Consider the following 23,516-nt stretch of genomic DNA (forward strand, 5'->3'; position numbering starts at 1 on the left):
TTCCCTTCCCTTCCCTTCCCTTCCCTTCCCTTCCCTTCCCTTCCCTTCCCTTCCCTTCCCTTCCCTTCCCTTCCCTTCCCTTCCCTTCCCTTCCCTTCCCTTCCCTTCCCTTCCCTTCCCTTCCCTTCCCTTCCCTTCCCTTCCCTTCCCTTCCCTTCCCTTCCCTTCCCTTCCCTTCCCTTCCCTTCCCTTCCCTTCCCTTCCCTTCCCTTCCCTCCTTCCTTTCACTTAGTAAGAGAATGTAAAATTCTTCAAGCACTGATATCTGTCATTTAAGCTCATGTTAAAGGCAAGCATGGCTTTATCAAGCCCCCACCTAGCACATCCTCATGCCTCCTTTTGTGGGTCCCATTCCCTCCTGCCCACAGTGCCCTTCCTTTGGGCCTTCTCTTGTGGATCCCATCCCTTCCTGCCCACAGTGCCCTTCCTTTGGTAGCCATTTGCCTCCTGGAGCTCGGCACAGATTTTCTGAGGGTAAACAGTTTGGCATTTTAGTTCTAGTCCTAGGTCTGGCCTTTCATCCAATGGGTGTAACAAACCTAGAACTTAGACAATGACTCCTAAAGATGAAGCTCTTAAGTTTGCATAGTGACATAATGTCTTGAAACATTATCACCAAGTTATAGTCAGCCATTAGTTGCCATATATTTTAGATGATGGTTTTATCATCATTACCACCAGCACCAGCACCACCAGTACCACCAGCACCAGCACCACCTCCATCATCACTGCATTGAACCCAGGCCCATCTCTTCAGTATGTTATTGTGCCTACATGCTTCTGGCTATATCTTGTGCTAACATTATTTTAAGGTTCACTGTAGGTCTCTAGGTCCTACCTCCTCTAGATAGCTGCATTTCTTTGTGGTCGTAATACCTTTAAAAGTAAAAGAAAGAGGCACTAGTTGTAGAGTTTTGCACATCATGCAAAACTGAGGGAGACTGAGGCTTTTCTGCCATCCCTCAAAAGTCTTTTGCATTACCAAGTTGCAAGTTTGGTTTTGGATATCATTATTTTCCCATATAGGTTGGCTTGACTTTCTGGAGTCTTATGAACTTAAGACTACCCTGCTGAGGTGATTTCTTTGGAGTTTATTGAGAAATAATAAAGAGAAAGGGTCTTGGAAATGCACTTTGAGTTAAAGGTCAGGAAGTTCATATGCATCTTCTCCAATACACATTTCAGAATGCATACACATCTCAGAATGTATAGGGTCTGTGCTTGGCATTTGCTTGTAAATTCTGCCTGGATTATGTTAACGTTTTAATCTCTCTTAATGTTACTAGCACATCCTCATGCCTCCTTTTGTGGGTCCCATTTCCTCCTGCCCACAGTGCCCTTCCTTTGGGCCTTCTCTTGTGGATCTTAAGGACTGTTACTGTAATAAATGTTTATAGGAAAATACTCTTCCAAATTAAGATTTAATCTAGAGGAGTAGCCAGGAAACTTTGAATAGCCCAAGAAATATTTTGATTATAATTAAACAAATTACAAATTTTCAAATGAAGTATTTTTTTCAATGAGATGTTACTGTTATGTAAATCCAAGGAAAGTAAATTGTATTCACAAATCAAAATTCTTCTTAAAATACTGTGTTGACTCTTTATGGAGCCCTAAAGAGGCAATATAAATATAACTTGCCGTTACTCAATTCTTCCCTGGCAGAACTGTACTTTTATATCTTCACCAGCCTATAATAAGGCATAAACCTGCCTCTTCAGGTTGGAGGCCACATCTCCTCTTTCCACTGACTTCCTAACTCTGCTTCTCAGGATCTGTGTATCGTACCTGACAACTACTCAGGCCAGAGACCATGCTTCTGTTGCCTCCTGCACTTTAAGCCTACTATCTTTAGACCCATGCCTGTCACCCAGGCACTTTCTCTCTGCAAACTCAAATAAGTACCTGCGACAATGAGGTCAGAAGTCACAGCATGACTTCACCTAGCTAGGATCACCTCAGCTGCCTCACAAGCAAATCAGGACTGAGTAACCCCCACTAAACTTCAAACCTCACCCAGCTGCTCCAGAACCAGCCAAGCTTCAGTCCCAGCAAGCAGAGTCTTAGACACCCACTCAATACAACGCCATCAGAGACCCACACCCAAGGCTGCAGCCGATGAAAGATGTGCAAACCAACATAAAAACCAAGATTAGGCTGAGAAGTGACTCAACGGGTAAAGTACTTGCTGCATGAACGTGACTGAGTGTTAGATCCTCAGAACCCACATAAAATTCAGATGGGAGTGGTAGTCCACCTCAAGCCCAGCATATAGGAAGCAGAGACAAGGGATTCTGTGAGCAAACTGGCCAGCTAGACAACCAGAGATGGCGAGCTCTAGGTTCAGCGAGGGACTCTGCCCACAAACATACCTGTACACATGCGAGCACACATACATTCACACACAGTACACACACATGGTCCCAAATGAAAGCCATCTGGACAAAACTCCAGAAAAATAATTGAAAAAATATATTCCAAGAATGTCATAGAGAGCATGAACAAATTCCTGTAGGGATTTAAAGAAGACAGTAATAAGGAGCTGAATGGATTCCAGAAGTATACACACAGACAGATGCTAAAATCAGGAAGTCAATACAGGATATGAGGATAAAATTCAGTGAAGAGATAGAATTGCTGAAGAAAGCTCAAAATGAAATTAAGCTGGAAATGAATTCCACAGAGAGTGCAATGGAAGGTTCATGAAGGCATGGTAAGGAGGAGGGACATCAGGCCCTAGCCTATCACTGGAGTTGGAGTATTCAAACAGCGAAAGTGAATGCTTAGCACCTGGAAGTCGGCAGAACAACATAGCCTATCACCATCACTCTTGGCAGACTATTGCCATCACTGTTGGTTGACTATCCCCATCACTGTTGGCTGACTATTCCATCACTATTGGCTGACTATCCCCATCAGTGTTGGTTGACTATTCCCATCACTGTTGGCTGACTATCCCCATCACTGTTGGCTGACTATCCCCATCATTGTTGGCTGACTATCCCATCACTATTGGTTGACTATTCTATCACTGTTGGCTGACTATCCCCATCACTGTTGGCTGACTATCCCATCACTGTTGGCTGACTATCCCCATCACTGTTGGTTGACTATCCCATCACTATTTGTTGACTATCCCATCACTGTTGGTTGATTGTCGCCATTGCTCTTGGTTGCTCACCAGAACCAGACAGTAAAACTCTAGAGCTGAAGACACCTCATGTATTTGTTTATAAAACACAGAACAATAAAGCTGGAATTGAGCAGGAAGTTTCCTCCCTTTGGTTAATGTTCAAAGCACTAGAAGGTACCAGAAGGTGTTGGAAGGTGCTATGCAGAATTTTGGGGAAGACAAATTGCCAATGATCTTACCCAGCTGTAGATTATGTATACAACAATACTTACCTGTGCAGAAACACATGTCCACTGGTATGAGATCTGAGGGTTACCAACAACTTTTGGATGAATATGAGATCTGCTCCATTGGAAGGAATACATGCTTGGTGGTATAAACTTGGCTAAAAGCTAGGGAGGTCATTGGCTGTAGAGTGACTCTGCCACTGAAGCATTGGTAAATTGGACATGTAGTTAAACCACCTTTGCAGTGGGCGACTGTCAAAGTTGAGATTTGGAACAGATATTTACCAGTTTATGTCCATTCATTCTTTTGTTCGTTTATTTGTTTGGCAAATGTATATTTCATACAATGCTAAAGAGTCTGTGGGCTCTTCCCAAAGAGGCCTTTAGTTAGGTGATTGCTAATGTACTCAGGCCCGGAACATGAACGTGTGTGTGCGTGTGTATGTATGTAGGTGTGTGTGCAGACGAGTGTGCTTTTGTGTTTGTGTGTGCATTGAGTGTCTTTCTCTATTGCTCTTGTTTTGTTGAGGAGTCTCTTACTGAGCCTAACCCAATGAATCACATGAGCTGGTCTCTGCTTCCCAATACTGGGACTACACAGCCACATGCTTCCATGCCTGTTTTTTTTTTGTTGTTTGTTTTTGTTTGTTTGTTTGTTTTGTTTGTTTGTTTGTTTTTATCGTGGGTGTCAGACATCCTAACTCAGATCTACATTCTTGTGCAGTAAGTGCTTTAACCTTTGAACCATCTCCCCAACTTTATCTTGCTAGCCCTTGAAGGAAAAATTATCACTAACTTCAATTTGTACATAGGGAACCTGAGACTCAGGTAGATAGAATATTGCCTGTGTCATGTGACTATTAAGTAGAGGAGTCAGAATGCAAACCAAAAGCTGATGGAAAATCCTGTTCTAAGAAAGGACACAAAACCATGGGCTCTAAACCACAACCTGGAACAGCATTAGACACAGAGGGTGGTGTGTCACAGCTTAGCTTATGAGGGGATAGAAACATTTAAAAATAAGGTAAGCTGATTATGAGAAATCAAACTATCTCTATATTTATTTGAAATTATCAAAGTTCTCAGTGCCTTCGAATTTCATCAGGATAAAGCATTTAGAGGCACTGTCCAAACACAGAGTAGGAGCAGGTTTTGGTAGATTTTCTGTTTATTTGAAGAGTTCCCATGCAAATAAATATCTTATCCATTTCAAATATCTGAAAAAAATAGTATGTAGTCTGTTGAACTTTATAAGAAAATATGTAATTTGATCTAGTAATACTATAATACATAAAAAATTTAGTTTCACTAGGCTTTTCATGGTGTCTTATGGGAACCAAACAACATTTATAAACAACTACATGGAAATATTTGTTAATTACATATTTGTAAGCCAGATGTTTTTACACCTTGGGGGAAATCCCCTAATATACATGTGCTTGAATGTGTTCAAGACTCTTTTGTATATTGTTACTGACTGAACTGTGGTCTGTGTTTCGCAACTAGTGACACGTTTACATATTTTGTGTGACTGTTAATACCAGTTCTGAACCAGAGAAGGGTTGACTCTTTCGTTAGGAATCTTTGTGTATTTTGTGGTCTTTTCTGTAAAGAACAGCATGTGTGTAATTCAAACAAAGAAAAATGACATCTCTTCTTGGTTAAAATACACAAATAAGTAAATAACTGAGTAAATAAATACATGGGCTTGGTTAACACTTTGTGACTTTACAAAACTTACCTGAAAACTCTTCCAGTCAAGTGGACAGAAGTCCAGTCCTACACAACATAGCTTATACACAGGACGATGGATCTCAGTAACAGACATGAAGGACAACTTCCTTTTGACTGGTGGTACTAATATGGCCGTTGTGGTGTTAATATTGGATGGCTCATGACTCAGTGTTGAGAAGGTTGTACAGGGGTTTGGCCTCCAAGAACTCAAATAGAATCATTTGGCTTCAGAGACTGTCTTTTTAAGGGAAAAGGTTATTCCACTTATCAGCCCAACAGTAGTGGGTAATCGCCTAAACATTGAGAATTTCTTGGCCAGGGAAACTCTTAATCAGCAATAATGGCACCCTATTCAGTGTGCAGCCTGTCCTGTGGTAGAGTTGCAGTGGACAATCAAGAGACATCACTAATAATATGCAGAAAAGGTAAAGCTAGTTTTGGAAAATCTTGGGATATTTTGTACTAAAAATTTTTATTGGTAAACTCCATATTTCCTCTTTGAGTAAATAGTTTGAGAGACTTAACAAATTGGTAGTTAAGCAGTAATCCAGCAGGCTGAATTTGGAATTTAAAAGTGCCAAGGAAAGTTCAAAATAGGAACTTGTAGATTTTGCTCAGTATAGGTTTCCCTGTGCCATTATAGTGGATGAACTATAATCGATGTCTTCTCTTTAGAGGGGGAAATGAGATTAACTACTTTGATTATGATTACACTTTATGATTGAGGCACCCCCAACAACGTTTTATCATTCCCAGCTAAGATGACTATGTGAGAAATGATCCTGTTTCCCCCGAATGGCTTTCTCACACTTTGCAGCCATTTCCCACCTCTTTCTTGGATGGAACTAAAAAGAAGAAAGCAGGACCCCAGGGCAGCCTCTCTTGGGTCTTAGGCTTTGTTGGTGGAAAATATTTTTGCTTGTTTCTGATGAAGTCACTGCCTGTTTTCATCATTCTACCTGGCTTATGTTACAGTTGGGTAATACTATTTGGTATTCAAATATTTGGTATTCAAATCCCAATTTTATGATTCCTGTCAAAATATACCTACCTTTTAGTTTATCATAGATTCACTGTCATCTCTCAGCTTCTTTCCTTTTAAAAGAAAATTATGTGTCCGAGTATTTTATTTACATGTATATAATGTATATACCATGCACGTATCTGGTGCTCTTATATGCAGAAGAAGGAATCAGATCCCCTGACACTGGAGTTAAAGCTGCCATGAGGGGCAGGAAACTGAATATGGGTTCTCTGTAAGAGCAGCAAATGCTCTTAGCTACTGATTATCTGCCCAGCCCCTACAACTCCTTCCTTGAAACCTTTTTTGTTTGTTTGTTTGTTTGTTTGTTTGTTGTTTTTTCCGAGACAGGGTTTCTCTGTGTAGTCCTGGCTGTCCTGGAACTAAACCATTTTTTAAAAAAACTATATCTCCAATAAATATTTTTAGATTTTATTACGTAGACAGTACGGTAAGTTGTGGGAATGCATGGAGATGAGTATAGTGTTTCCCACAAAGGAAGCTGGTCACCCCTTTGGAAAGAGAGGAAGAGAAATGGGAACTTTCATATTTTATGCCAATAGAACTAAGAAATGGGGAGTAGCATTTCCTTTTTTTGTTGGGTAAAAAATAGTTTGGCTTTGTTCCCAATGTCTCATTATGATGGGCCCCTGTGTTTAGAACTTGGAGAGTGGGGCCATACTCTTAGAAAGCTGTGCTGGGATTTGGCCTCCAGAGGCTCATATTAAACTTGGCCCTATAGTCCCTGTACAGAAAGGCACCCTCAGCCTAAAGCCAAATGAGAGCAAGTCTTCTTGCTGGACGTAGTGAGCCAAAATGTTCAAGGTTGAATTTATCTCCTTGTCAGCCTTTGCTTACGACCATGAAAATGATCAAACAGACCTGCTCTTTATATTGTTATTGGCAAGGACGTGTATCATGTTGTTTTTTTTGTTCAAAGTACATTTTTTTTTTTTGAACAGTGGCCAAATTTAAAGTTTGGGAAATTGAGTCTTGGGTGAAGAAACTGGAATAGACTTCAAGGGCTTCTGTCAGCCTGTTATTTGTGCAGGTTTTGCCGGTGAGGCCTCCTCAATTCAAGGCTATGTGAAACTCGGAAATACAAGTTATTGGTCAAGGAAAAGATGATCACAAAATCTGAGAATTTAGAAAAAGCCTCTGGGGCCATAGCAGAGTTTTCCAAATGACTCGACTCAGTTCAAATCAGTTTTAATTTACTTTTAAATGAACAAATAAGCTATAACGAGAGCTAACCACAATTCAGCTACTTGGTCATAAAGGAACCTTGTGCAGGTTGTTTGTCTCTTTGAAATCCAGGCTAGCAGGCTTTCATTTAGTATTGGAAGTCTGGGAAGGCCCAGAGAATGACCAAATAGAGGCACTTTAGGCCAACTTTTTGCTAATTGGGAAATGGTAAGGTGGGGTTAGAGAGGGTTTTTTTTTTGGTGTCTTTGAAATAGGAATAGCCTGGCTGGTCGGGAGTAGTCAGGCCACTTGAATTATAGCTGCATCTGCGTCTATGAACTCCAAAACGAGAGCAGTATTCTAGGAAGGACAGGCATTACAGGAAGTCTCTTCAGTATCAGAAGGTGGCTGGGAGAGAGGGTGGGGCCCCGTCTGCTATGTTTTAGCTCTTAAGTCTCAGTGCCCAGAAGGCACAGTGTCCAGATCAGTGTTACTGTGTGGGGTGGAATTTTAGGGTGTGTGGCCTAGTGGGAGGTCATTTGCCACGTGTGTCCTTGAGGGGCACTTACTGTAGGAGAAACTGCTTTCCACACACTCCTTCCATAATGTGCCACCACAGACTTCAAGTATCTGGATCAATTGATTATAAACAGAAGTCTCCAGAGCTGTGAGCCCAAACCACTTTATTTGATTTATTTCTTTATTTGATATTGTCAGGTTCTCAGTACAGGAAAAAAAAAAAGCTGACATAGATGCCATCTTGGCTTCCCTGGTCTCCTCAACCAATGCTAAAGACTGACTCCTAACCGCCCCCCCCCCTTTTTCTTATTTTCCAAGCTACCATTTTGGCTTCTGGTTTTAAAATGCACTTTTGTGGCTTGTGAGACAGTAAACTCGCAAGATGCTAGCTGATCTTACCTCAGCTCCCTTTTCCTCTTTCCCTGTCTCTTTTCCTTCTTCCCTCTGTCCTTTCCCAGCATTCCACTGTTCTGTAGCTTTGTAGTCATCACTTCTAAAAATGTAGCCCGTTTGTTTGTAAATGTATTTAATCTAATAGTTACATCTTGTGAAGAGGTCCATGAAAATCATTTGTTTCCCCTTTCTGTCCAGACAACCCAACCCTGAATGTGCCTATTCGGCTTGAAATAATAGAGTGGACCAGTTCATTGATTTGGAATGAACATTCCCTTTCTTGGGGTTATAAAAACAAGCAAACACAACAACAACAACAACAACAACAACCGCCTCCCCGCAAAGGAACATTTTTTTTGGCTAGGTTGAGCAAGCTATGTGGTGCCTTTGAGAGTCCACAGAACTCTGAATCAAATCAACATAAGAGGCCTGGGGCCCTTGAAAGGAGTCTCCACTTAGGGAATAAATGAAAGTTAGTTTCCTTAGGGTGTGGTTGCTAAGATCCCAAGTCCTTACGTGAACATAGAAAAGTGTTTAACTTTTGTCATGAAGCCAAAACTGTGGCATCTTAACCCTTTCAGCAGTTCACAGAACAGTGAGAAAAAAAGTGGACATCGATCATTTTATACTTGTAAAAGGTCATTTTGGTATATCCTAAGAGTAAAGATGAATACTTTTAAAGATTTTTAAGGGAAAAAAAGTCTCACGCACCATGGAAGTTCTGTTCTTATCTGGTCAGTATAGAGAATCTTGCTTCAAAATATTTGATGTATTTTATGATTTTTTTTTTTGCATGTTGTAGCTTATTTTCTCCCAGCACAGTCTTGCATGTGTAACAGCATGCTTTCTGAAAGAGAAGGACAATCAATGTCTTGCATACCAACAGCAGGGTAGTAAATAGCATGGTGGGCTTCTGAAGTGAGCTCACAGTGGGTCTGATGGGGCTGCTTGTTTTCCAGGGATCGTCAGGTGTGAGGCGCCTAACAACAAGTTAGACAGATTCTCTGGGGTCCTCTCTTGGAAGGACAGCAAGCACACCCTCAGCAACCAGAAGATAATCCTGAGAGGCTGCGTCCTGCGGAACACCAGCTGGTGCTTTGGAATGGTTCTTTTTGCAGGTACAGTGTCTAGACTCGGGCCATCTCTGTGCCATCCCTTCCCACAAAGTCCCTGGTTCTCTATGGATGTGAATGTGCACTGAGTTTTTAATGAGTGCTGAGCCTTGGCTCCTGAGGTGATGCCAGCATGTGGGACTCCCAGAGGAGACAGCAGTACTCTGAGTGTAATCCATGTGGTCCCAGTGTGTGGGAACCAGTGACATGTGGAATTCATTCTGAAGGAGGCTGAAACCTTCAGTCTCTGATGGTATCTGCACACCCACTGTTCTGTTTGTTTCTCTTTTACCCCATCATATAAGCCTTATCTGCCAGTCTGTATAATCAATGTGCCCTTAAAAGCGAAGATCAATATGAAAGAAATCCCTTCCTTCCGTTGCAGGCTATATTGTTTGTCATTTGAGAAGGTCAAGTGGCTCATTTGAGAAAAGTTTTCTTGGAGAGCAATCATTTCTGTTTGTCACCAGGACAGATGGGTCTGAAGGCTGCACTTAATGGGGCTAGGAGGGATGGAGGGAGGGAGAAAGGGAGAGAGGGAGGAAGGAAGGTAGGAGGGAAGCAGGTAGGAAGAGAGATTCTCCCACTCTTTCTTCCCCTCTGTTTTTTCTTTTTGTTTATTCTTTTCTCATACAATACATCTGGACCACAGCCTTCCTTCCATCCACTCCTCCCAGTTCCTCCCCGACCTCCCTTCCTCCCAGATCCATTATTCTCAGTTTCCCTTCAGAAAAGAGCAGGCTTTCCAGGGATATCAACTGAACACAGCATAACAAGATACAATAAGACTAGACACAAATCCTCACATCAAGGCTGGACAGGGCCACTTGGCAGGAGGAAAAAGGTCCCAGAACAGACAAAAGAGTCAGAAATATCCCTGCTCTCACCACTAGCAGCCCCACAAAACGTCAAGCTAAACAACCATAACATATATCCAGAGGACCTAGTGCTGGCCCATGGAGGCTCTGTGATTACTACTCCAGTCTCCTGGTGTCCTCGACCCCTCTGGCTCCAACCATCCTTCCTCCCCCTCTTTTGTGGGGGTTTCCCAAGCTCTACTAATGTTTGGCTGTGGGTCTCTGCATCTTCTTTGATCAGCTGCCAGAGGAAGTCTCCATGTCTATTGGGTTAGGCACTGATCTATAAGTATAGGAAGTATAGGGGAATATTATTAGGAATCATTTCATTGTTGCTTTTTTTTTTAAAATTTTGCCAGTTGTGTTTGATTCTATCCAGCTTCCTGGCTATCCAGGAAGTGTCTGGGATGGTCTCTCTCTCTCATGGCATGGGCCTCAAGTCAGACTAGTCATTGTCTGGCCACTCCCACAAGCTCTGAACCACCATTGCCCCATCACATCTTGCCAGCAGGACAGGTTGTAAATCAAAAGTTTTGTGGCTGGGTTGGTGTCCCAATTCTACCACTGGAAGTCTTGCCTGGTTACAGAAATGATGGGTTCAGGCTCCTATCTTCCATTACTAAGAGTCCTTGCTAGGGTCATCCTCTTAGGTTTTAGGAAGTTTCCACTGTACTAGACTTCCACACCATACCCCTAATGTCTCCCTCCCCAATTTCAGTCATCTTTCCCCATCTGACCCCTCCTGCTCCCAGTCCATCTATTCTATTTCCTTGTCCCAGGAAGAGCCACTCATCTCCCTTAGAGCCCTCCTTGGTATTTAGCCTCCCTGGGCTCTGTGTAGTGTAGCGTGATTTTCCTTTATTTAACAGCTAATATCCACTTATAACGGAGTATGTATCTGTTTCGCTGGGTCTGGGTTACCTCACTCAGGATGAGTTCTAGTTCCATCCACGTGTCTGCAAATATCATGATGACATTTTTTAAACATCTGAATAATACTCCATTGTATAAATGAACCATATTTATCTATTCTTTGGTTGAGGGACGCCGAAGTTGTTTCCAGTTTTTGGCTATTATGAATAAAGCCGCTATGGACATAGTTGAGTAGTGTCCTTGTGTTTACTCACAGGTTCATTTTCTAGCCTTTGATTAGAAAACAAATTCTGCTTATTGTGATAAGATGTGCTTTATGTCTGTTGATTATATGTGTAGCTGAAATTAAATTGTTTTTCTTAACTGACTTTCTTTAACAACAACAACAATAACAACATCAGTAACAAAAATGCTCATTAAAGGCTAAATGTATTCTAAAACTAGAACAAGTCTTCTTAGTTGCTGCTAAATATCGTCAGCTGTGGGTCTGAGCATTGCTTTTGCTCTTAGGCATTGTCGTGTGTAAAGACCCAGCAAATCTCTAGAAATGAAGCAGAATAGGCTTTTTGTCTGAGGTTGAACCTCGTAAACCATGATTCTTTTATCAGATGCTTTTTTTCTTTTTATAATATTTATTTATTCATTTATTTACTTTTACTTAGTTCACTTTACATCCTGCTTGCTTCCCCCCTCCCAGTCACTCCTTCCCACAATCCTTCCCGTATCCCTTCTTTCCTTCTCCTCTGAGCAGGTGGGGCCCTCCTGGGTATCGCCCCACCCTGGCACATCAAGTCTCTGTGAGAACAGGCACATCCTCTCTCACTGAGGTCAGACAAGGCAGCCCAGCTAGAAGAGCATATCCCACTTACAGGCAACAGCTTTTGGGACAACCACTGCTCCAGTTGTTTAGGACCCACATGAAGACTAAGCTGCACATCTGCTACATATGTGCAGGGAGGCCTGGCAAAGGACACTGTCAATAGGACAAAATGACAGCCTATGGGTTGGGAAAAAACTTTACCAACTCTACATCTGACAGAGGTCTAATACCCCAAATTTACAAAGTTCTCAAGAAGCTAGACAACAACAACCCATACAACCCAATTTTAAAAATGGGACACAGAATACTCAACAGGGAATCTTGAATGGCTGAGAAGCACTTAAAGAAATGTTCGAAGTCCTTAGTCATCAGGGAAATGCAAATCAAAACAACTCTGTGATCCGATCCCATCTTTTATCCATAAGAATGGCTAAGATCAAAACCTCAAGAGAAAGCACAGGCTGTCGAGAATGTGGAGCAAGGGGAACACACTCCTCCTCCTCCATTGCTGGTGGGAGTGTAAACTTGTATAGTCACTTTGGAAATCAATTTGGCCTTTTCTCAGAAAACAGGGAATAGTTCTACTTCAAGACCCAGCTATACTCTTGAGCATATACACAAAAGATGCTCTACCATCCCACAAGGACACTTGCTCCACTATGTTCATAGCAGCTTTATTTGTAATAGCCAGGTGCTTTTTGCATCAGTGAGGTAGATAAGTCTATGGTTATTTATGTCATAGTTTCTTCTGTCCTGCAGAGAAGTAAAAAGGCGAGCTTACTCATACATTTCCTCTACTTTCTGTTAAAGAGCATGGAGATCTCAAAATGGTCTCCCCATCTGAAAGGTCTTTTGGAAAACATTCTCTTGTTCAATCCCTGTTATCACTGATGTGGGGAAACCTCACCCCAGGGATGGGCTGTCATTCAAAAGCTCATTTTATTTGTATAATGTTGATCTGAGTGACTAGCACAAGACTTTGAGTCATATTATATATGCGAGGACAGCTGTGGAGAGCCACTTCTGAGGGTTAAGATCTCCTTCATAAGACTGTCTCTGGGGAAATCCTCTTATATTAATGGAAGGAGGTGTGTTGAGCAGAGGTTTCCAGAGTAGGGGTCAGGCAGATGTGGGTTCAGGTTGTTTAGATGCTCCAGGTTCTAATCCTGGCTATAAGACTTCCTATGCTCTTCCCTCTGTGGTAGCACAGGGTAATCATGAGCACACTAGAATATATTTCTCAGGTGCAATGATGATGGGTATGGAAGAGGATGTTTGACAGTATTTTTCCCATGCCCACTTCTTGATTCTTTTATCCACAATTCAGAGAACACTGACCACTCTATCGGCTGAGCTAGGAATACTCGACTATTCTCTGTATTTGGGGAGGAGAGAGTGAGCTCTCTATTCTTTTATGATATGTTCTGGGTGTTCACTTTTATGGGACCTTGGTCAGGTGGACATTTGTAAAGCCTGCATTGGCTTTAGTTAATAGAGAGCTTAACAAGAATACTGGCAAGCAGAGGAATTCTGAGTTGTTTTTGTCCATGTCAATGCTGAATAGATGGGTTTCATGAGATGGGTTTCAAGTCTTAAGACATTGGGACAAGAAACAAGTTCTAGTTGGTTCTTAGATCTTGTGAAAACTGAATCAAAAATTAATTATTAATCCTTCTTATATTTTTCTTGTTTTTTTGAGACAGGGTTTCTCTGTGTAGCCCTGGCTGTCCTGGAACTCACTCTGTAGATCAGGCTGTCCTGGAACTCAGAAATCCACCTGCCTCTGCCTCCTGAGTGCTGGGATTAAAGGCGTGCGCCACCACTGCCTGCTCCTTCTCTTATTTTTAAATGCTACTTGTCCACATTGATAGGAGGCATGGAGATAGAGTTCAGAGGCATGGTTCCTTTTACAAACCTCTCATTCCTAAGTTGAACCCATATGAACACCTGGCCATGCTTCTCTGGTGGGTCTCCTTTGTGCTCAAGATGAGGTCAAAGCTTGTTTCTGAGGGAAGGGGCCATACTCACTCAAGGAGTCTGTAGAGTCTGAAGCCATCTTGGTGCAGATAAAGTCTCCGTGCTCACTGTCATTCATCCATAGGTCTTATCTCCTCACTTTCCAGCCTTCTCTTTGCTTTGCCGGCTGGTACCTGTGGTTGAATATAAAGCCATGATATTATGGCTTCCCTTAATTTTTTTTTTGTCTTGATGAGTCATGAAAGGAATTAAAAGGAGACAAATTATTAAATCCTAAGTATTTATTCACTATACATCTCTATGTAGTTGTTTCAGATTGGTTGGGCCCTTCAACATAAGATCACTCTTGCTGTAAAGGCTGTAAACCTATTGTTCCTACCTTTAGGATCCAATAATAAGTCTTCTTTCCCTGTCTCGTGCTGGCTTAGGTGGAGAAACAGTTTGATAGCTATTGAGCCTGCCTTGCTGTATGAGTCTTCTGCTTCCAATGTGCCCCTCCTCATACGTTGTAGAATTTCTACATAAATTCTTCTATAATTGTGCTTATTCGGTGATTTCTGTTAGGATCCCGAATGAGGTACAGTATTGAATATGCATTGGTTTATTGTCTCATGTAGTTTATAAGTAATAATTCAGAGCAAGAGGTTTAGAGTTAGGTATATTGAGATTAAGTTCTATCTCTGGGCTTATAGAATGTATAGAATGTATAGAATTTGCAGGAAAGTTAAATTCCTTAGGCTTATTTCATTATTGGTGAGCTGAAGATTATTGTATCTAATTTATTGCTCAATAAGCACTAGCTGACTCTGCCTTCTCCAGGGATGACATATATATATATGTAATGTTTGTGTGTGTGTATAGATGAAGACACAATGAATTTGAGAGGGAGTGGCAGAGGACACAGGAGGAGTTGGGAAGGAGGAAAGGTAGAAATGATGTAAATACAATATACTTCTAAGACATTCTTAAAATAAAAGTACATTTGCACAATGCCCAAAATATAACAAATGTTAAATTTACTAGATATTTAATTATTTACTGAATGCCAAACACTTGCTAGGTACTCTTCACTCCTAGTGCAATGTTCATTGATTAGGGATTAACTATAGGAAAAAACTAAATATATTCTCTTTACTCATGTAGCTTTCAGTCTTGTATAATAGACATTATTTAATATTATTAATATGTTGATCCCAAATAATCATGGTGGTGGTTCTATAATCTGAAACACAGGTGAGTGCTGATCAAATGCTTGTGTACTCACTACAGAGTTAAAATGGAGGAATGTGATTAAACACTGACTTTAGGGAAGGCTTTCTGAGCTTAGATATAAAGACCAATATAAACAAAGCGAGGAGCTAGGAAAGTAGAAGAAAGTAGAGCATACAAGGAAAACAGAGAGCTAGTACCCCAAAGGCAAACCGTGGGCCAAAGTGTGGTGTAGTGAGGTCAGAAAACCTTCAGAGCTCTGATGGAGAGCAGAAAGCACAGGAGATGTTCCTGGGAGTGTGACGGGAGGTTCAGGAGCAGTCGGGCAGTGTAGACCTTGAAGTTTATGTGTAAAAGTTTAGTCTTTATTCCAAGCCCTTTAGGGAAACCAGCAGCAATTTGCTAAACACATGAAACTCAAGAAGAACGAAGACCAAAATGTGGACACTTTGCCCCTTCTTAGAATTGGGAACAAAACACCCATGGAAGGAGTTATAGAGACACAGTTTGGAGCTGAGATGAAAGGATGGACCATCTTGAGACTGCCATATCCGGGGATCCATCCCATAATCAGCCTCCAAACGCTGACACCATTGCATACACTAGCAAGATTTTGCTGAAAGGACCCAGATAGAGCTGTCTCTGTGAGACTATGCTGGGGCCTAGTAAACACAGAAGTGGATACTCACAGTTAGCTATTGGATGGATCACAGGGCCCCCAATGGAGGAGCTAGAGAAAGTACCCAAGGAGCTAAAGGGATCTGCAACCCTATAGGTGGAACAACAATATGAACTACCCAGTACTCCCCCGGAACTCGTGTCTCTAGCTGCATATGTATCAAAAGAAGGCCTAGTCAGCCATCACTGGAAAGAGAGGCCCATTGGTCATGCAAACTTTATCTGCCTCAGTACAGGGGAATGCCAGGGCCAAGAAGTGGGAGTGGGTGGGTGGGGGAGTGGGTGGGGGACTTTTGGGATAGCATTGGAAATGTAAATGAAATAAATACCTAATTAAAAAAACCCCACACATCCTTCATCTATAAAAAAAGAGGCAGAATAAATAATTAATATTTAAAATACATATATGGGGAGCATAGAGTATTGCCTATGGTATTTGTAATGCTTGTAAATGGACAGTAGGTCTTTAAATGAGTGCACTATTGGGGTGGGAGGTGCAGGGGAACGCTGACTAGTATTCAGGACAGAGCAGATGCAGGGAGGCGAGGGTACCAGACATTTTTGCCGTTTATTTATTTATTTATTTATTTATTTATTTATTTATTTTACACTCCAGATTTTATTACTCACCCCATCTCCACAAGAATGTCTCTACCCCCCCCCCAGCCCCCACCCTACCAGACCTCTAAACTCCCTGTCTCTTGAGGGTTAGGTGCATCTTCTCTGAACCCAGACCTGGCAGTCCTCTATTGTATGTGTGTTGGGAGTCTCATATCAGCTGGTGTATGCTGCTTGGTTGGTGGTCCTGTGTTTGAGAGATCTCTGGGGTCCAGGATAATTGAGACTGCTGGTCCTCCTACAGGACTGTCCTCCCACTCAGCTTCTTTCAGCCTTCCCTAATTCAACCACAGGGATCAGCAGCTTCTGTTCATTGGTTGAGTGCAAATATCTGCATCTGACTCTTTCAGCAGCTTGTTGGGTCTTCTGGAGTATGGTCATGATAGGTCCCTTTTTGTGAGCACTCCATAGCCTCAGTAACAGTGTCAGGCCTTGGGACCTCCCCTTGACCTGGATCCCACTTTGGGCCTGTCACTGGACCTTCTTTTTCTCAGGCTCATCTCTATTTCCATCCCTGCAGTTCTTCCAGAAAAGAACAATTATGGGTCAAAGTTTTGACTGTGGGATGGCAACCCCCTCTCTCACTTGATGCTCTGTCTTCCTGCTGGAGGTGGGCTCTATAAATTCCATCTCCCTACTGTCTGGCATTTCATCTAAGGTCCCTCCCATTGAGTCCTGAGAGTCTCTCACCTCCCAGGTCTCTGTTGCATTCCGGAGGGGCCCCCCAACCTCCTATCTCCATATTTCCATTCTTTCTGCTGTCCCTCAGGGTTTCAGTCCTTTTCCCTCACCCAATAACAGATCAGGTTCCCCTCTCCCTCCCACCACTCCCATCCACTTTCCCTCCCAGGCCCCTCCTTCCCCACTTGTGATTTCTTTCTTTTCCCTCCCAAGTGGGATTGAGATGTCCTCACTTGGGCCTTTCAGCTTGTTGATCTTTTTGAGTTCTGTGGATTGTATCTTGTGTATTCTGTACTTTTTTTTGGGATAATAACCACTTATTAGTGAGTACATACCATGCATGTCCTTTTGGGTATGAATTACCTCACTCAGGATGATATTTTCCAGTTCCATCCATTTGCCTGCAAAGCTAAAGATGTCCTCATTCTTAATAGCAAGTAGTATTCCATTGTGAAAATGAACCACATTTTCTGTATCCATTCTTCTGGTGTGGGACATCTGGTTGTTTCCTGCTTCTGGCTATCACAAATAAGGCTGCTATGAACACAGTGGAACATGTGCCCTTATGGAATGATGGGGCATCTTTTGGGTATATTCCCAAGAGTGGTATTGCTGGGTCTTCAGGTAGATCTATTTTCAATTATCTGAGGAACCTCCAGATTGATTTCCAGAGTGGTTGTACCAGTTTGCAATCCTACCAGCAAAGGAAGAGTGTTCCTCTTTCTCCACATTCTTGCCAACATGTGCTGTCACCACTGAGTTTTTGATCTTAGCTATTCTGATTGGTGTAAGGTGGAATCTCAGGGTTGTTTTGATTTGCATTTCTCTGATCACTAAGGATTCTAAACATTTCTTTAGGTAGTTCTCAGTCATTCTAGTTTCCTCTTTTGTGAATTCTCGGTTTAGTTCTATATCCCATTTTTTTATTGGGTTGTTTGATTTTTTTTTTTTTGGTGGTTAGCTTCTTGAGTTCTTTATATATTTTGAATATTAGTCCTTTATCAGATGTGGCGTTAGTGAAGTTTTTTTTTTTTCCCAATCTGTAGGTTGCTGATTTGTCTTATTGACTGTGTCCTTTGCCTTACAGAAGCTTTCCAGTTTCATGAGGTCCCATTTATCAATTTTTGATCTTAGAGCATGAACCATTGGAGTTCTGTTTAGGAAATTTCCCATGATCCCAATGAGTTCAAGACTCTTTCCCACTTTCTCTTCTATTAGATTCAGTATATCCGGTTTTATGTTGAGGTCCTTCATTCAATTGGACTTGAGCTTTTGAAAGGTGACAAATATGGTTCTATTTTCATTTTTCTCCATACAGACAGCCAGTTAGACCAGCACCATTTATTGAAGATGCTTTCTTTTTCCACTGTATATATTTTGGCATCTTTGTCAAAGATCAAGTGTCCTAACTGTGTGGTTTCAATATGAAGTGACTTTATGTCTGCTCTCTAGTTTGGGTTTAAATTTTATTTTGTCAGACATTAGAGCAGTAACAACTGGTTGTTTTTTATAGGTTCCTTTTGACTGGAATACATTTTCCATTCTTTAAACCTAATGTAGCTTCTGCCCTTTGTGGTCAGGTGTGTTTCTAGAAGGTAGCAAGTAGATCTTTCCTTCTTTTTGAGCAAGTATACTAGCCTGTGCCTTTTGATTGGGGCAATTTATAACATTAATAGTTATTATTGGGAGATATGTATTGATTCCTGCCATTAGATTGATTTTGTTTCAGAAATGTTACTCTTTTACAGGTCCAGACACTAAACTAATGCAGAACAGTGGTAAGACAAAGTTTAAAAGGACAAGCATTGACAGACTGATGAATACCCTAGTCCTGTGGGTAAGTTTCTGTCAGGGCAATGAGTACTTTTGTGCTGTGGACGAATCATTAAGAGGTTGACAAGTACTCTATGACTATGGGTGAGTCCATGACAGGTTGATGCATAGTCTAGTGCTATGGCTAAATCACTGACAGGTTGGTGAGTATGTTAGAGATATGAGTGGATCACTGACAGGTTGACTAGTACTCTAGTTCTCTTGGTGAGAATAGCATATTTGTCTATCTGCCTGTCTTTTTTTTTTTTTTTTTTTTTTTTTGGTTTTTCGAGACAGGGTTTCTCTGTATAGCCCTGGCTGTCCTGGAACTCACTTTGTAGACCAGGCTGGCCTCGAACTCAGAAATCCGCCTGCCTCTGCCTCCCGAGTGCTGGGATTAAAGGCGTGCGCCACCACACCCGGCTCTATCTGCCTGTCTTATCTGTCAATCTGTCTGTCTGTCTGTCTCTCTGTCTATGTATGTATGTATGTATGTATGTATGTATGTATTATGTATGTATGTATTTTATCTGTTTGCCTGTTACCTATCATCTATCATCTGTCAATCATAGCATAAAGTCACTGGTGGCACCCTTGGTTTTTTGTGGTAGTAAATAAGATGATCCCCTAAGGACTTTTAAGTAGGGCATTTAATGCCAAACATCATTAATTTTAGTGGTTTAAAGTAATTCCATTCAATTAATTTGTAGCACTAACTATTAAAAGAAGAAGACACTATGATATACATACAAATTGATAGTGTATGGGAGACACATGGTTCAAGTTTTCTCTTATACCTAGTTTTTCTAATAACCTTCAGTAAGGTTGTTTTTCAACTTCCTCTTCATATTCTCCTACTTCATTTATGAAAGTGAAGAAGCAAATAGTTCTAGATATCAGGAAGTCTTGCTTGGAGAAAAAATGTACACATTCCTACTCTGTAGAGCCTTTTCTGTCTCCAGAGTGGCTTGTGTGAGCTCCTGATACAGAAGCAGAACAAGTCACCACAAATTCGTTCCCAAGACACTGCCTTTGAGTCCCTCATCTGGGTCGCTGTGGGTTTGGACTCGGTACTGATGACTTCATTGTCTCTCTGATGTACTTCCAAAATGTTTGCTTTTCTAATTCTGGTAGAGATGGTGCTGTTAAAATCTGGTACACATTTTCACCTTGCCTCCCACTTATTTCAAGTATTTCAAAAAACAAAGTAACTACATCATGAGATGTTTTGGCTCACCCTCCTTCCCCCCCCCCCAGCCCTTTCTGTCCTTATGTAAGGATTTGCAGACAGGTCTACAGCTAAGAATTCTGACAGGCAGAGATGGTGAAGGGAAGCATCAGTCAGTGTACTAGTGGCTTATCATGTTGCTGTTGTCAAATGCCCAACAAAAACAATTTAAAGGAAGAAGAATTTGGTTTGTTATACAGTTCTGGGGATGTAGTCAGTCCTGGCAGTGACTGCATAGCTGCAGGAGCAGGAGGCAGCTGATCGCATTGCACCCACAGTAAGGAACCTGAGAGAGATGGATGCTGCTCAGGTGGCTTTCTCCTTTAAATACTCTGGGAACACCTGCTGGGGTGTTGCTGCCCCCTGTAGGTGGGTCTTCCCACTTCAGTTAATCCAGTCTAGACAATCCCTTACAGACTTGGCCAGAAGCTTGTTTCCATGGTGATTCTAAAGTCCATCAAACTGTCAACTATGGTGAACCATTACAGTACATTGTAGCTGGATCACAGATGTAAACTGGGCTTTCCAGGGCACTGAGGTCTCATAGTCTTCTGACTTCAAGCGTTGAAGTATGTGATTTGTCACAGAGTAAGGGTATGACGATAACTGGGTGACAGGGTCAGCCTATGACATGGTCTTTTCTGTGTTTACCCTTTTATTTTGTTTTAAATCTGCGGATAATGGTTGCATCTGCCTTAGAGAGAGTTAGTGAGAGAATCAAGTGAGAGGTATATGTGAGATATCTGGCCATACCTAGGTCATAAAATGCTAACTTTTATTCATATGCCTGGTTGTAAGTAAGAAAGGGTTTGTATAACTTGATTTTCAAACGACAATTTCGGATGGGAAATGGACTTGTAGTTAGATTGTATTGACGTGACTAACTTGGGATTCATGTTAACCTTAACCAAATTTCTATACTTTTATTTTTATTTCAGATTTTTGGGTTTCTGGTATGCTTGGGAATTATTCTTGCAGTAGGAAGTTCAATCATGGAGAGTGAAGTTGGGGACCAGTTCAGAACTCCCCTCTTCTGGAGAGAAGGCGAGAGGAGCTTCTTGTTCTCTGGATTCTTAACATTCTGGTCATATGTCATCATTCTCAACACGCTGGTGCCCATTTCATTATATGTGAGGTGAGCTGTGGTTTGCACTGGGATGACGTCATTTCATCGCTCACCCTGAGTGTGATCGGCTAAATCTGTTAGCAATAAGGCAACTGGGCTCTTCAATGCTGTTTAATGTGTACATTTTTGTATCATAACAAATGCATTTTATTTTCTTCTTGATTAGTATGGTTTCTTAGGGATGTGTTTCTTTGGAACATATAAACTGCACTATAAACTCATGGAATATGGTCAGTAAAATTGAGTTGGTCTAAGGGAAGGAAAAAAAAAACCCAGGATGTCTTGAGATGTGGCCTTCCAGCCATTGGTCTGCCTCAGATACCTGGATGCAGGTGCTGTCCTACCACTCACTACTCCTGTAACATTGGGAAAATCACCTCACCATTAACTTCTTAAGCTTCTTCACTTTAAAAAGTGGGCAAAATATAAGTCCTGTCTCATAGGATAATCTGAGGACTCAATGAATGTCTGGCATACTCTAAAGTTTAATGAGTAGTAGTCTCCTTATTTTTGGCAGCATCATAAATAAATACAGAAAGGACCCAAAGTAAGGTAGGTGATAGTACCTGGCTATTGTAGGTAACTATGGTTCTTAATTCCCACTATTCTGGTGTATAGTTTCTAGATCTAGTTTTACAGAGTGATATTAAAATGGTCTGTCATTGTCTGTATCAACCTTCAACTTTGTGTGTGTGTGTTCTCTTTCCCTTTCTGTGAGTGAATATTTGTTCTTTCTGTGTGTTCTCTTTCTCCAAACATAAGTATGTTTTCTTCTCTCTCTACCCATGTCCCTTTCTTCATACATGTATGTGTGTGACAGAGTGTGCTCCACAAGGTTTAGGTAAGTCTACCTGAGACATTCTCTATTCCAATCCTACCAAGACTGAGTCAGTCCCTGAGATCCTGGAGTGAGGACAGGCTTGGCTGGTTTTTTTTTTTTTTTTTTTATGCTTGCCATCAATACTAACAATATACAAAGCCACCAGCCCTGACTCTCCTCTAATTATGACTAACTTCTCTTTTCTCTTTCCAAAAACTAAGCCACAGTGAAACAAAGAAAGTTAATGAACAAAATTTACTCTTGTTTTGGATAGTGGTAAGGAAACTGAAATGTCAAGTTGTGGGAAATTGACTTGAAGTAGGGGCATGTGGCCACAACACCACAGATTGCTCCGGGCGGTCTGGAGCTGTGGGCAGTCTGGACTTGGTGTAATCTGTATTCTACTGGCTCATCTTCAGTACTGAGAGTCTCTTATGCTTGAATCCTGATATAAAGCCTGCAATAAATGCCATTCTTTGCCAGAAAAGCCATGATCAACTTTGTTGATTTCTGGATTCCTTTCTATTCAAAAAATAGCACCCACCTTTGATCTATGTGTACATTAATCATTTATATCTGATCTCAGTACAGCACTTCATTGCTTAAAACTAGTCTTTTTTGCATTGCTTTTTATGATTTCAAAATCGCTCTCTGCCATTCTATATGACATGAATATGAGGACTTGCCACATTCCATAGATGGTTATGTTTCCTTTCTTTTTTAATGTCTTGCATGAGCCACTAAACACACTTTATCTTACTTATGTATCCCCCAAATCTTCTGAAGTAGCTCTTGCTGAAATGGGGAGTTGATTCATTCAGGATTACATAGATTCTCATTAGATCAAAATGAAGATCTAAATCTGCACTGCCTGATATTTGCACCTTGTTTCTCCCCTGGCTCTAAACTGTGTGATTTGGGACCAGTGAGGATAAAAAGCTGGGGTTTTCCTCTCGCTGAATTACTGATATCAATCTCAACTCGAGGGGAAAGCATTTCAAGAAATTTCAGGCTGTTTGGTCCTAAGTGCTCAAACACTCTGATACAGGAACAGGTGTGTCTATGATGAAGACTGAAGCCCTCCAACCCCCCATTAGGCTTTTGGATAAGGTACAATACATAAACTAATGCCATATGGTTGAAAGTCATGATTCGCTTTGAACAGTTAACAGTTCCAGGTGAGCAGAGACATTTATTCTTATATTTCCATGCTGTCAGTGTGTTTATGCGCTTAGAAAGATTCAGCCACAGGTTGTGTGTGTGTGTGTGTGTGTGTGTGTGTGCGTGTGCGTGTGTGTGTATGTGTATGTCTCTCTATGTGTGTGTGTGCATGTGTGTGTGTGCCTGTGTATGTCTCTTTGTGTGTGTGTGTGTGAAAGAAAGGGCTGCATGTAGTACGGCCACTCCCCTAAACCCTCTCTTTCTAAGCAAAAAGGAGATCTATCTTCTTTATAGGCTATTTTAAGGCTCAGGAACGTAAATGCATTTTGCAG

The 23,516-nt window shown here is 41.4% G+C and overlaps 1 protein-coding gene across 6 annotated transcripts in view; it reads left to right on the forward strand.

The window, feature by feature from the left end:
- Nucleotides 1–23,516, forward strand: part of Atp8b4 (ATPase phospholipid transporting 8B4 (putative)) — a 179,434-nt gene that overhangs the window by 77,143 nt on the left and 78,775 nt on the right. For all 6 annotated transcript variants that reach the window (XM_085834475.1, XM_085834473.1, XM_021156332.3 and 3 more), the window contains 3 exons: nt 9,172–9,330; nt 18,786–18,874; nt 21,016–21,212. In XM_085834475.1, the coding sequence (XP_085690601.1) occupies nt 9,172–9,330; nt 18,786–18,874; nt 21,016–21,212 (445 nt within the window). The remainder of the gene's footprint in view (nt 1–9,171; nt 9,331–18,785; nt 18,875–21,015; nt 21,213–23,516) is intronic.

Source organism: Mus caroli, unplaced genomic scaffold (assembly GCF_978045245.1).
Source record: "Mus caroli unplaced genomic scaffold, Mus_caroli_1 scaffold_2, whole genome shotgun sequence".
Classification (NCBI taxonomy): Eukaryota; Metazoa; Chordata; class Mammalia; order Rodentia; family Muridae; genus Mus; species Mus caroli.